The sequence below is a fragment of the Sarcophilus harrisii genome, chromosome 3 (genome assembly GCF_902635505.1).
Source record: "Sarcophilus harrisii chromosome 3, mSarHar1.11, whole genome shotgun sequence".
NCBI lineage: Eukaryota > Metazoa > Chordata > Mammalia > Dasyuromorphia > Dasyuridae > Sarcophilus > Sarcophilus harrisii.
Genome location: NC_045428.1, coordinates 350,412,065 through 350,426,025, shown reverse-complemented (window position 1 = coordinate 350,426,025; position 13,961 = coordinate 350,412,065). Strand labels below are relative to the sequence as shown.

The window sequence follows — 13,961 nt, the reverse complement described above, 5'->3', positions numbered from 1 at the left end:
CCACTCGGTTTTATGCTGCCTCATTTGCTTAGTGTTTTTCAATCCTTAATGTGCACAGCTGGCAGCTGAATGCAGGTTTGATACTAACAGTTTAGACATCTTTAGATGTAGCAGATGGAAAATTTTACACAAATAAAGTAGGAGAAAGTGTGCAATTAGGTTTTATCTGCAGTTACATGATGCATCCTATACTTTAGTTTCGAACATCACCTTGGTGGGTGGTCATCATCTTTGTCTGTACCCAAGCCTTACCTTCTTGACACCACATTTGATGTTGGATGGATGCCCAAGCACAAAACTTTTGTTTTTGTTGAGTGTGAATGAAATGCAGAATGCAACAATCAGCAAAGCTAAAGGCGTATGTACGTCCCCGCAGCGTGATTGTAACAGTCCAGTACATTATGGTTACATTCCATGTGAGTTAAGTCACTATGGTAAAATCCTTGGCAGGAGTTTTTTTCAATAGTTTATTCATGATGTTCATTATTATGAGTTGTAAAGAGTATGAGAATTTCATTTTTAAAATGTCTTATGGAATGTATCACTTTCTTAGATCTTGTAGACATGCTGTGGAAACCATAACATAAAATATGAGTTACTTACAATAACTAATTTTAATCCCATCTGCTAAGTATGACAACATTAGCATTTCCACTTAATTAAAAACACCCTTAAAGCAGCAATGTTTTAATCACTCCATTTTATTTACTCTCCTCCGGTGTCACTTATAATTGTAACTTTTTATTTTTTAATAATGAGGGATTTTTTTTCTCCGTGCATCACACAAAAAAGTGCTGTCGATAATTAGCAGTCTTCTGTTATTACTAGACTCAGGTGTCACAACTGTGTCTCATCCTCATTACAGTAAAAAATTTCACCTATCAGATTCATTATTGCCAGATAATGCGACTGAGAGCCTTAGCAGGCCCTACAGAAAAGTAATTCAGCCAAGCAAAATTATCAGCTAATTATATTTAGAATCAAAAGCCCAACAACTATTTGCAGATAAATTGTATGAATTGAAGTGAATAGATCTGAATATTAAGATTCATAGATTTAGCAGATGATTTGTTAATTGGAATAAAAAGGTCATTTACTAGCCATTTTTACAATAGATCAATTGGAACCCTATTTATTATTTAACTGGTAATGCATATGAATTGAAATGATGAATAATTGTATTATTGTCATGATATGATACTTTTCTTTAAAATGCCAGAAATGTGCAAAACTTAAGATAACACACTATTTAATTTGCTATGAAGCCCACTTCAAAACCCAAATGTTTATTTAAATAGAGTTTAAGCTCCAGTCATGGATCTAGATAAAAGAGAATGTAATTTTATAATTGGATGGTATATTCATATTTTTTTTTTGGTATTTTTTTGCTGCATGCATTAGAAATAAAATTGTCAGTAAGATAGTTCACCAAATAAAAGAGTATCAGTCTGAGATTTGAGGATTTTCCCCAACAACAAAATGCTAACATTTCAGTCTTTTATGGTGGAATTTTAATTTGTAGAGCTTTTTGGGAAAGGGATGGTACACACTCATTTACTAACTCAAAATTCAACTTGGCCTGAAATTTTCTTTTGGAAAACAAATACTTCTATTCGGATCTGTTACTTAAGAGCAGATAGCTTATGTTCTCACTGAAATGACTGTGACCTCACTTTTTTGCTTTTGTGTAATTAGAAGAAACTATTCACATCCATTTGCCTTCATAACTGGCATAGTATTTAAAAGCTAAATGCCTTCAGATAAAATGGATGCTATTGTGCTTTTGCTAATAAAAAATATTGCAGAATTTGGTATTCAATATGATCGCTAATGTTTGAAAGTACAATCACAATGCAGTTTGTATGTGGTTGCAACAGGAATTTCTATGTGCATACAACTAATGTACAGAAAGTACTCGGCATAAGTTTCAATCCAAACTAGCAATTAGTAACTAGCTCCTCTGTTAGCTCTGTCCTCCTTTCACTCCTGTCAGGTATAGAATAAATTTTAAAGCTGCCTGTTTTTCAAAACTTTGCAGCATCAACATAAGTGTAGTTCTTTTAAACTAATTTGAGTTAATGTATGAAATGGGGAAAACATCATATACTTAAAAAGTTTAAATTGCATTTGCTTTGTCACTGTAAATAAACAAGACAAAGATTGACATGACCTCAAATTATTCTTGAGTTGGGAAAAAAAAAATCTGTAGTTCAAAATAAAATTCTTCCTTTGGTCAACATTTTGGTTGCAGTTCAAAGTCTCTCATAAAATAAACATTTAAGAAGTGTTTTGAATTTCACTATGTAATTTCTAGCCAACAGAAATTACAGGGTTATCTTAAAGTTTACTATATGTCAGATCAATAGCCATTATGCAGAGGGAAAAAAAAATCTGCCAAAGTAAAATACTTTCTTTTCTATTTAACCCTTTCAGCTAGAAAAAGGTTATGTGACAGTCACCTCCCCATTGGTTGTCTTTAGAAGTTCCCATTACAGTGAAACTTTCTTACTTACTTGTACAATGATAAAAGTTTTCTCTTTTGGCATTATGAGGATCTTGATTGTTACTAATGAAAGCACAGTGTATATGAACCACTAGGTGTTTTGCCAAAGGAATCTTGACTAGTGATTATGAAAAAGGAAAGTTTTACATTCTGCATAATAATGAAGTGATTTGAAACATTAGGCTAAAATGAAAATGTCCCATCCTAATAGACTATAAACCCTTTCTGATGGCTTTTAGAGTAGCTATTAAATGTAACAGTTTTTTGGGGGGAAAGTACAGTTACATGTGAGGTCGTTCCTATTGTATTTAAACATATTTGAAAAATGAACATTCTAGGTTTTTGTAGCATTATTAAGAAAAGCTGTCCATACTTTACCATGTTGTTACATGTGTTTATCTGCTGATTATAAAATGTGTTAAACAGTATTTAAAAAACAAAAAAATGCAGAGCTGCGCTTTGATTTATTCAGTGAACAAAACATATGCTGTTGGTTCTGTTCTATGAAATTCATATATAATCAATAAAATCTTTTAAAAGAGCAACTTTGGCATTTAGAAGTATTTGACTGCTGACCATTTTTCCTTGTCCTGGCTAACTCTTAGATTATATAGTTAACAGAAATGGACAAAACAAGTTTCTGACTTAAACCATTAATGTTTTGTTTTCTGTTTTCACCCATCCTCACCCCTTCTCCCTTTTAAAAAATGTCTTTAGGTTAGAAGCTGTATATTGTGGTTGCTACCCACTGTGTCCCAAAGATTTGGTTTATCCGGAAATATTTCCAGGTAGCTATTTTTAATGCAATTTCTTCTTTGTTGAGATTTAATACATGATTCATGCTAAATTATAAAGTTTGAAAATAAACTTAGGCAAGAGCAATTGTTTATTTGGCAAGTCAACATGTTAGTGTTAAGGAAAATTTTATGTGTTTTAATACATTAGAGTAAGCTTATATTTACCATCTGTTCTTTCAAGATAACAAAAAAGCAAGTTTTCAAATAGCATTCTTCATTGTTAGCATACACATCCCATAATGATGGATTTTTATAAGCAGGTCAGTGCTGTTGCAATAGCTTACAGATTTTTAGAAAATGATAGACATAGAGAAAAATGGAGAACTAGAAATCACTCCAAATTATTTAAACAGTTTAATGGTTAATAACGTGCAACTGTTGTACAGGGTACATACAGCTCTACTACCAGTTCTTTGAAAATCTCATCACTAAATGTATCACATATGCATTGTGTTACATTAGAATAATGTATTTTAATCACCCAAAGGAGATGTCTAAACAGCACAACTACACAGTCTTATTTAGCATTAAACATCCTTGTGAGCTGAGGTAACCTTATAAAATCATGCTTAAATAATGTAAAACATGAGGCGGCACAGAGCAATATGCATTTTTAATTAGTAAAGTGACTAATATCGAGTGTGTGCTTTGAGGTTTTTGTTTCATTAAAAATGTATCTGTTTTTCCTGCAGCTGAATATCTGTATTCTACACCTGAACAGCTTTTTAAAAGACTTCAGAATTTCTGCAAGAGACCAGATATTATAAGGAAACATCTTTATAAGGTAGTTGTTGAGAATAGATTTACGTAGTATAATGCCATATTGAAGTACAAAGAAAAATCTTAAAAAAAAAAAAAAACAATTAACATACTAATGTTTAAAGGAAACATGCGAGGGAGGGATATTAGTTGTTACACTAACAAGGATTAATTAAACTGGATGCCAGTTGTATTAACCTAGGTCTTATGAAATACGTGCACTTAATGCACGCTACATGCTTTTTAAAAAATTTATTGTTTTCTAAGATGACTGTCCTTTACATTTGGACCCAGGAGGCTTATAAAAATGAACCTGGATTAATGCAACTCATTAGTTTAAAAGGAAGTAAGAGAAAGAATCTACAATTATACTAATGAGGATAAGCCTTTCTTCCTATCATAATGAAATCTCCAGTACTCAAAAATTCAGGTGAATGACATTATAGAGTGTTGTTGCCTCCTTTCTGAACTATTTGAGAGATGGTTATAAAGAATCTGATACTCACTATACATTTCAACAATTAAAAAAAAAACTACTACATATTCTAGTTTAGATATGTCAATCTAAGCAAGAAAGGAAATAAAATTTTTGTTCGTTGTCTAATCCCTTATTCTTGAATCAAAAATTGAAACTTTTTGGATGGCAACACAAGATACCCCACTAAAAATTTTGAGCCATTCTTCTCAAAAAAAAAAATGTTTTATGAATGTGATGGTGGTGCTAGGCCAAAAGTAATACTTTTTTCTTTAATTCTTCCAATGTGATGTCTTGATTTTTTTAATACAAATTCAGTATATTTTTCATTCTGTGGTTTTATATACATATATATATCATATTTTAATTTCCATGTATTAATATATAACCATGACACATGGAATACAATTGTTTGTCTTTTCCTCACTTTTTATTTTTCTGGTCTAAAAATACATATTTACATAGTTACATGTCAAAATAAGACTTTGTTTCTGCAGGAAACAGTTAAACTTCAAGAAAAAAGGAGAGAACCAAAAATGCAATTTAACACCCAATTTCAAGCTCATTATCTTTCATTGTCTATTAACTTGGCAATGGTTCAGAAGGTAGCTCATAATAGTTTAAAATGCTGACTGAACAATTCCAGTGCTCAGCATTACTTCTTGAGTCAATACTATTGTATAGTTATACAAGAAGGCTTCAAAGAGAAAACAGACCTTGAAGGTTTACCTTGACATTTCCTTATTCTTCAAGTTCAGGAGTAATTTTGTTTCTATTATTGTGTTAATAAAAATAAACTCAGAGATGTCATACTACCAAAATACACATTTTATAAAAATGAAGGAAATGATAGAATAATTATTGATAAAAATGGGATCAAATTAGGTAATATTTATAAAGCTCATAGAACTTTGCCTGATACATGATAGGTGTTCAATAAGTACTTGGTCCTTTCACTTGTTGCCTAATGTGTATTTACCTAAATATGGCACATTGATGTGTATTGGATGTATTTATAAGCAGATGATTTCTTTGCTTCAAGTACTTTATTGGTGAGTTACTTTTAAATGAAATGCCACCATCAAAATAGAGCAAATTATCACATTGTTTCAGGTTGGGTCTTATTAACCCTGTTATTCTGCCTCTGGAAGTGTTAAACCATTTAAGAAGAAACTCCAACAAGTTGCCTTTTCGCAATAGTAGAAAACATTTCCAGTTGAAAAGTTTTAGTGCTGCTACTTCTATTGTACCATGACAAAGCTAGAATGTTCTATCTGCAAGAGCTTCACTGTTGTTCTCTTGTTAAGACATTAAAATAGTATCAATAGAATAATATCTCTATCTATAAATTATCTCATTGCCATTTCATGTGATTCCTTGATCATAATACATACATAATTCTTTTCTACATGTTTTATAGTATATATTTCTGAAAGTATTCTTAATATAATTTTTTTGTTTTATAAATTTGTCATTCATGCAGATAATTTTCCAATAGTGTTTCTGTTCATCTTTATAGTATATTTTCTAGATCACTTTCCAGTGGATATATCACACTTTCTTATACCTGTCTATGATTTTCTCTATTCACATTAATTTCTCTCCCTAGTTATTCATAATGTATTATACTTGTTCATTCAACTCCTTTTATATCCATGTGGTAACTGATTTCAAGTGAATAATAATGAAAATTTTAAAATTATTATAGACACTAAAAATAACTGATAGCTTCTCAATAGAAAACAATTTTCAGAAAACTTTTTTTTTCTATAATAAGACATAGAGAAAAATTCAATATCCAATTAGCTTTGTTGTAGCAGATTCAAATTTACAAAAAGGAAAAAAAAACTTTGTATTTTTTATTGTTAACATGTTTCTCAATTATATTTTCAAAACATGTTTTGTAAGTCGTACATTTATAGAATAGTTTTGTTTTAAGTGACTACTAGAGGATTGAGTCTCCCTTTCTCAACTACCAAAATGGTGTTGTTTAGCTTTATTTTTAATAGCAATTTTTATTGCGACAATAGCTAGAGAGAAGGCCCTTGGTTCCTGTGTAAAAGAATATTTTTTTCAATACTTAAAATAATATATATCTCATTATTTCTATTGTTGACATTCATTTATAATATTTTTATAATCTGATAAAATGGAAGGACAGCTGAAAGCTCCAATTTCATATCTTCTTTTTACTTTTATAACTTAGACTTGGGTTAAAACTTTTATTTTTATTGTTACTTCAACCCTTTACTGTACATTATCCATACTGTAGTTTAAGATTTTTCATATCAATGAGAATTTAGGATCAGAGTAGCTAGAAATACTCTTCCTTTTTTTTAAAAAAAAAAAATTATCCTCTTGTTTCATTGGCATAGGACATAACTGCCAATGCAAGTCAGCAAGTAATTTACAGTTTTAGAGAGTCCTTTCTAGCACTGACAGATATAGTGACTTGCTCAGGTTTTCACAGCCAATATGTCTTAGAGATCCAACTTCACCCAGGTCTGCCTGAATCAGAAGCCAGCTTCCTACCTACTAAATCACACTTATTCCTTGTTATAACCAAAGCCAACAAAACTTCTCATTGCTATACATGAAGTAAAATTTTAATTTCAAAATAAATTAAAGTTGTTTTGATGTAAACAAAGGACATCATACATAGTAATCATTTGAAAGGGAAGAAACAATGGGTTATCAGGTGGCAATAAAATGGATTTTACTATCATGGGAATCTATCATATTGCCATTATGTTCATCACCTATTATCTGTGATGACTTTAGATATTGAAATTTTTTAGTGTGTGCAGGGCAGGCACGCGCATATACAGCAAATTTCACACCAATAGAAATCAATGTGTTGAATTTAGCCAGTTCCTCTTCAAGACTGCATGTAAAATTTACTCATTGTCAATTTGATTACAAACTTCTTGTTTTAAGATGTCTTTTCTTCAGCAGGTTACCAAGAATTATATTTGACTACATCTTTTTCATTTATACAGACTAGGAATTACTATCTCAACACCACAAATGTCACTAGTAACCCAAACTTAATTTAAACACAGGTTTCTAAGAGTAATCAACAAAGACGTTACTGGAATAAAATAGAAACAAGTTGATTGACTTACTTCATCCTAAATATTATCCACCACCTCTAAATGCCACTTTTACTATTATGAAAGTTTCATCTGAAAAAGTTAATTTATTCATAGAAAAGAAATAATAGTATTATCATATTGTATTTTTGCAGAAAACCTGAAATTGAAGAATTTTATAATGCTTTTGAAAAAAAAAATATCATCCCCACAGCTCTAGGGTGTCAAGGTTATAGTTAGTTAAGAGGAGGGAAAAAGTACAAATAAGTTAAATGATTTTCCTGAAGTCATAGAATAAGTCAAAAGCAAACACAGATTAATTCTGAATACTGTGAGTCCTTTCACATATAGAAATGCCCCACTCCATTTCTCCACTGAGTGGGTATTCTGGATGTAAAAACAGATAGTTGTTATCCCTGAATTCTAGCATGCAGTTTTCCTCATAATTTGCAACATGGCAGCCTCTACTGATATTTGGCTCTATTCTTCAGAGTTCAAAAAAAAAAATCTTAAAAAGCTTCAAAGAGAAAAAAATACCTAGTATCTAGCTTGCTTGCTACTGTTTGGGGGAAAATGGATTTTCATACTCTTGCATAAAGCTGCTGTTCAGCTTGGATTTAAACCTTGCTAGCCTCCAAGTTGGATTGACTTCCAAAATAAGTCATTTGTCTTTTAGTTATGTCGAAGTATCTCTGACTGGACCTTGGTTAAGCTTTTTTTTTTTTTTTTTTTTTAACAGACAGTGACGTTCTTTGAACAGCTTGGTCACTGCAGGTTTGAATTGAATTTAAGCTGACAGTTTAGAGGTGAATGGTGTGTGTCCTGCTATTCTCAGGAGTCCTCCAAATTCACTACTTTTAATAAAAAGGGAAAGTTAAAAGCCTGTGACACTTTAAGACCTACTAAAAAGTCACAACTGTACAAGCACAATTTGAGACAAAGTCTTAATTTCTTTTTTCAAAGTAAAAGAAGAGGCAAAACTTCAATATAGTAAATGTACTCTCTTGGAGGATAAAGAGGCTCATCCTAGAACTCTGTCTTATACACATTCTTAACCTTTCTTCCTCTACCAGTTATGTGTCACCTAATTTGAGAGTAAAATTCTTCACCCCATCCACTCCATCTATCAGAAAAAAAATAAAAGTAACCTATCTGTGTGGAATTTTTTTCAAAGGAACAGTTATCATGAAACAATATATTTCTTTTATAAAATGTATAAGCATGAAATGTTTTATAAATGCTTTGACATTTAACTTGTGCCTATACCCAATTCAAAGTAAAACCTACGTTAGGTTTTTTTTTTAATTTAAAGCAGTAGCATATATAATGTTCTTATAAAAATTAAAAGTTGGATGTTAACCTTCTAATAACTGCCATCTCTAACACAGGCCAGGAAATAAGTATGCGGCAAAATTTACCCACTCGCAAGAGTAGCTTTTACCTAAGGTTGTGAATATAGTTAGTTAAGACTTTGAACCAGAGACTGGGATTTTCTGAGCTAATTGGAAGTCAGGCACTGTTAATTTTGGAGATTTTAAAAATGTAGTTCATGCAAATCAAACCTAAAATTTGCAGCATAATTTTTCAACAGTCTTTTTGTCTTTCAGTAGTAGTTAATGATCCTTCATTTTCCTTTTTTTTCTTTTTTTCCTTCTTCTCTCTCTCTCTCTCTCTCTCTTTTTTTTTAGGGCGAAATGGCTCGATTTTCTTGGGCAGCACTCCGTGGTAAATTCAGGTCTCTGCTTACAACAGAACCTAGAGAAGATTTGTGACAGATGGGGCTAAGTCACAAACTTGCAGCCTAAGGCAGAATCTGTAGAACTTTCCAGAGTGTGCCCATATTTACCTGATCAGAGAGAAAAGAAAATCTGCAGAGGAAGCCGAGCCTGGCTGCTTGTCATAGCTGACACAGAGCCATCTGCCACAAACCTGTGGCGGCTTCAGATCTCCAATCCCTGCCACCACCCCAACTCAAATTAAATACAGATTCCTAGAGACGTTATGATGGTTACACATGTCCTCGGCATCACATGCAGGAGACTGTTCAAAAAAAAATATGTGGCCTGTTGTATAACCGCACTCATGTATCCCATATGTGGTGCCACATTGAATTTCCGGTTGAATCCGTTTTTATCCTTTGTACTGGATGACATGGTGCCTGAATTCTTTCTTTTTGCCGACATGATGGCAGCCAAACTGCAGCTTCAAAAGCTTGCACTTGGCTGGGTTTCTACCTAGGTTGCCAGGTTATCATTGGAGCCTTATTGTGTCCTCAAAGGGCCACAGGGCCTGAAAGAAGAATCAGAGTGCTACTGGACTAATTGGGCAGCCATCTATGACTTGTTTGTAGGCAAAGGGCTGCTTTAGCACTTTTCTTTTAGCAAATTAATGACTCTCTGGCACAGGGGTTTTTAAGTGAAGGTATTAATAAGGGGTCTGGCAGGTATTCCCATGATTCACAGAGTTACATTTGCATTTAATTAATCTTAAAGAAAGCTGCAAGATAAACAGCTGTAATTCAAACTAGCATGGGAAATATGCTATGTGGTGCCATCCATCCAATAAAATGAAAGCTGAGCCACTTTTATTTTTTTCATGGGCCAAGAACAGATAACAGTTAAATATTTTCTAATAAAACTCATAATTTTAATGTAAATGTTCATAAAAAAATCTATATATGCTGATAAAGATACAATCTTTCCAAGATAAATCGCTCCTGATTCCAACAGTCAATCTGCTATATTTGTTGATGTAAAGATGTTTTGAAGATTCAGATTGTAGAATAAATTTTTAATAAAGTGCCCATTGCAATTTTTAATTAGCATATCTCATTCATGTATAAGATTGTACATTTATCTGTATGTTTATCACTGCACGCTTCTTTGTGTCAGAGTCAATGAATACAATTGTTTCTTTATCTGATGAACAAGTCTGTCTTGCAAATGTTTGTAAAATATTATGACAATCTCAAGATTTTCTTTGCATTTGGAAAGAAGCAGGAGGTAAACATTTGTAGTCATTAAGGTAAAGTCTGTTGATTAACCATCTTCTGTTTATTGACAGGTGAGTTGCAGTTTCCCTGGCTTTTTGGAATAGATATTCTCCTACTTTATCATACTGAGGTATATAGGGAGCAGGAAAGGAGATTTGCCAAACAAGGCCAGGACAAGGTGACTGGGGATTCTTGCAGTTCTAGAAACCAGGTATTTAGCGGAGAACAGGCAATGTATTCAGTAAGTCTTACAGGTCTAGAATAATTAGGCAAGTATCAAATGTCATTCAAGTCTGGTAATTCAGACAAGGTGTCAGGGAATAGGAAAAGACTAAGTTAAAGACAGTAAGGATTCCAGAGACTCTATATGGAGTCGAGGAATTCAAAGCCAAGAGTACTAGGAAATAGAAACCTTGATGTAAGGTCCATTCTACAGAAAAAATTGTGCATTCTCTCCTTTTTATGTTCCCCCATACCCAAATATAGATGGCCCTGAGTCACAGTTAGTTATGAGGAGTTAATATCATTGTACTAGGATTCTGAGGATCTGGGTTCCACTTATCACTAGTTATGGAATCTGAGAAAGTCATTTCACTTATCTGAGCCTCAGCTTACTTCTCTGTAAAATAAAGGGGTTGAATTAGATCTCTAAAGTCTCTTCAAGATGCTAACACTACCTTCAGGCTTTTACTTATTTTTTTTTTAAAACTGGTGCATATTACCAATGAGTTTTCTCTCCTTTGAATTCAAGTTGATCTGCATCAATAAAGTCCAGTGTCTTTTGAAGTTGGCTGCTTCTTCCTCAACAATTTTAATTTAAACTCTGATCTTACAAATAAGAAACTGCTTGATTTATTGCATTATACCAGCAAGAAGTGAGGAGACTCAGATAGTACTGTGTAAAAGACAGTTTTCTATGAATGTTTTTCTCTAGTTGATGGAAAAAAATACAATTCAAATAGCTCAACATAAATATTTAAATGTTTTCCTACTATCAGAGTATATAATTTTGGAGTAACCTGTGTGTTTCTCTATCTGTGTATCCATAAAGCCTGAATCCTACTTTGAATTTAACTGTACCCAGAATTCCCTTAGACAAAAACCTACATTAAGAGCTAAAACTGTCACTTTCTCTTAAACTCATTCTGTCAAATCTAAGTATTGATATATATAAGCAGTAGAACATGGTGCATTTATTTGAGTCTGAATATTCTATGAGCACTATATATGTATGCGTGTGTGCATATGCATGTGTGTACACACATTTGAAGCTATTAATGTTCAAACTTTGAAAGTATGGGTTTATATTATGTGTATACATGCATGTGTACATACATGTATATATGTGTGCAGATATATTTTATATATATATGTATGTATCTAAGGTCACTTGTTATAAAGCAAGACCTGTGTAATATTTTTTCTTAAAAGGAAGTTATCCTGTGTTTTACAGAATTAACAAATGTCAGGCAATTGAGTAGTACTTGAGCCCGCAACTTTTAAAATTAGAATTTTAACCATAAAGAATTCCAGAGATAAATTGAAACACCTTGAATTGCATCTGGAAACAGATTTCATTTTGTTGAAGGTGTTATTTATATTTTGTATTTTAAAAAGTAAAATCTGTCTTTGAAAAAGCATCTGTTACAAAGAAATATTTATGAGCTACAAAAAATATTTTCATTTAAATCTTAAGATATCATTCATGAGTGATGTGATATATTTTCATTATGGTAGCCAGAACATCTTTTAATGTCAGAATACTTTATGAATTCTGTCATTGATTATTGTCAAGATACTCCTTAATTGCTTTTTTCAAGACAATGGACAATTATGAATTGTTTAATATCAGAATCTCTGTGTGCTCATAATTCTGAACAGTAAATTCCTATGGATTTAGACTTTTAAAAAAATAAAAATAAAAAGACCACCCTTCACTAAAATCTAATTTCAGTAACTCATCATGATATGGAGTTGAGCCTGAGGTTTCAAGGGTTATGCCAACAAGTCTTGCAAAGGTTTTATAAATCTGGAAAAGTTTCCTATTATAGGCCCAGCAATGAATTATCTGAAAAACAACCTAAGTAAACTGAGAGAAGATTTTTAGTCATACTAATACATGAACATTAGTTACAAAGGTGAAGGAGAAAAATTGCATTTTATAGCCAATGAGGGAGTACTCACACCAGGAGAATTGTAGATTCAATAAAAGAAACATTATGGAAAAGAATATTATTCTTTTTTAAAATTGTATGAAAACTTTTTTTTCTGTTCTTACATCACCTAAAAGTACTCTTTTTCTCTACCTTCCCTTATCCCTAATAATAAAGGCTTAAAAAAAGAAAAGAAAAAAATCAGCACAATCTTTCAGTATGTTGAAATTAACAGTATATCCATCTATGTGTGTGTGTGTGTGTGTGTGTGTGTGTGTATATGTATATATATGCATATGCATATACATATACACACACACACATATATATATATATATATATACCCTCACCACACACACAGATACAGACACAGACACACATGCACAACACATTCTTTGCAAAAAAGAGTGGAAGGGTAAGTTTTCTCCTATCTTAAGGACAAATCTTTCCTTATAAATTTGTCAACATTCATTTTTCTGTTTTTTCCATTTATGCTCTTGTAATGATTATATATATGGTTTTCTTAACTATATTTTTCATTTTGTATCAATTCATATGTCTTTACATGTTCCCCCTGTATTTATCATATTCCTTATTTCTTACAACATAATAACATTCCATCACATTCACATATTATAAATTGTTTAACCATTATCATGTTAATGGGAATCAATCTTTGTTTCTAGTTTTTGATGTCAGACAACAAGCATTTGCTAAGTGATTATTACATGTCATGCATTATGCCAAGTTTTGAGGTTACAAAGAAAGGCAAAAATATGGTCTCTGGCCTTATGGTGCTAACATTCTAATGGGAGATAACAGGTAAGCAACATCCATATATATTTATATATACATATGTATATTTATATATACACACAGTATAAAAGTAATATCAAAAGGTAGGTATTAAGAGTAGGGGAGAACAGGAAAGGCATCCTGCAGGAGTTGAGAGGAGGGAGAGCATTAAAAAGAAGGGGGACAGTCAGAGATAAAGAATAACAACAAAGTTGATGTTGCAGATCATAAACCATGTGGAGAGAAGTAAGATATATTGAAGACTGGAAACAGAAAGGGTCTTGGTTGTGAGGGCTTTGAAAGAAAAAGGGGATTTACTATTTGATATTGAGATACTGGTGACATGATTAGACCTGCCCTTAGAAAGATAACTTTGGCAGCTGAGTTAAAGGCAG

General features: G+C 32.1%; 1 protein-coding gene across 3 annotated transcripts in view; it reads left to right on the top strand.

The window, feature by feature from the left end:
• The window catches only part of GTDC1 (glycosyltransferase like domain containing 1), a 333,584-nt gene extending 323,140 nt beyond the window's left edge, over positions 1–10,444 (top strand). The window contains exons 10-12 of one of the 3 annotated variants that reach the window (XM_031960033.1): positions 3,221–3,291; positions 3,993–4,084; positions 9,315–10,444. In XM_031960033.1, coding sequence (XP_031815893.1) covers positions 3,221–3,291; positions 3,993–4,084; positions 9,315–9,398 — 247 coding nt within the window. In that variant the 3' untranslated portion in view covers positions 9,399–10,444. The remainder of the gene's footprint in view (positions 1–3,220; positions 3,292–3,992; positions 4,085–9,314) is intronic. The other 2 variants (XM_031960034.1, XM_031960035.1) reach the window with 2 other exon arrangements.
• Positions 10,445–13,961: the final 3,517 nt, after the last annotated feature.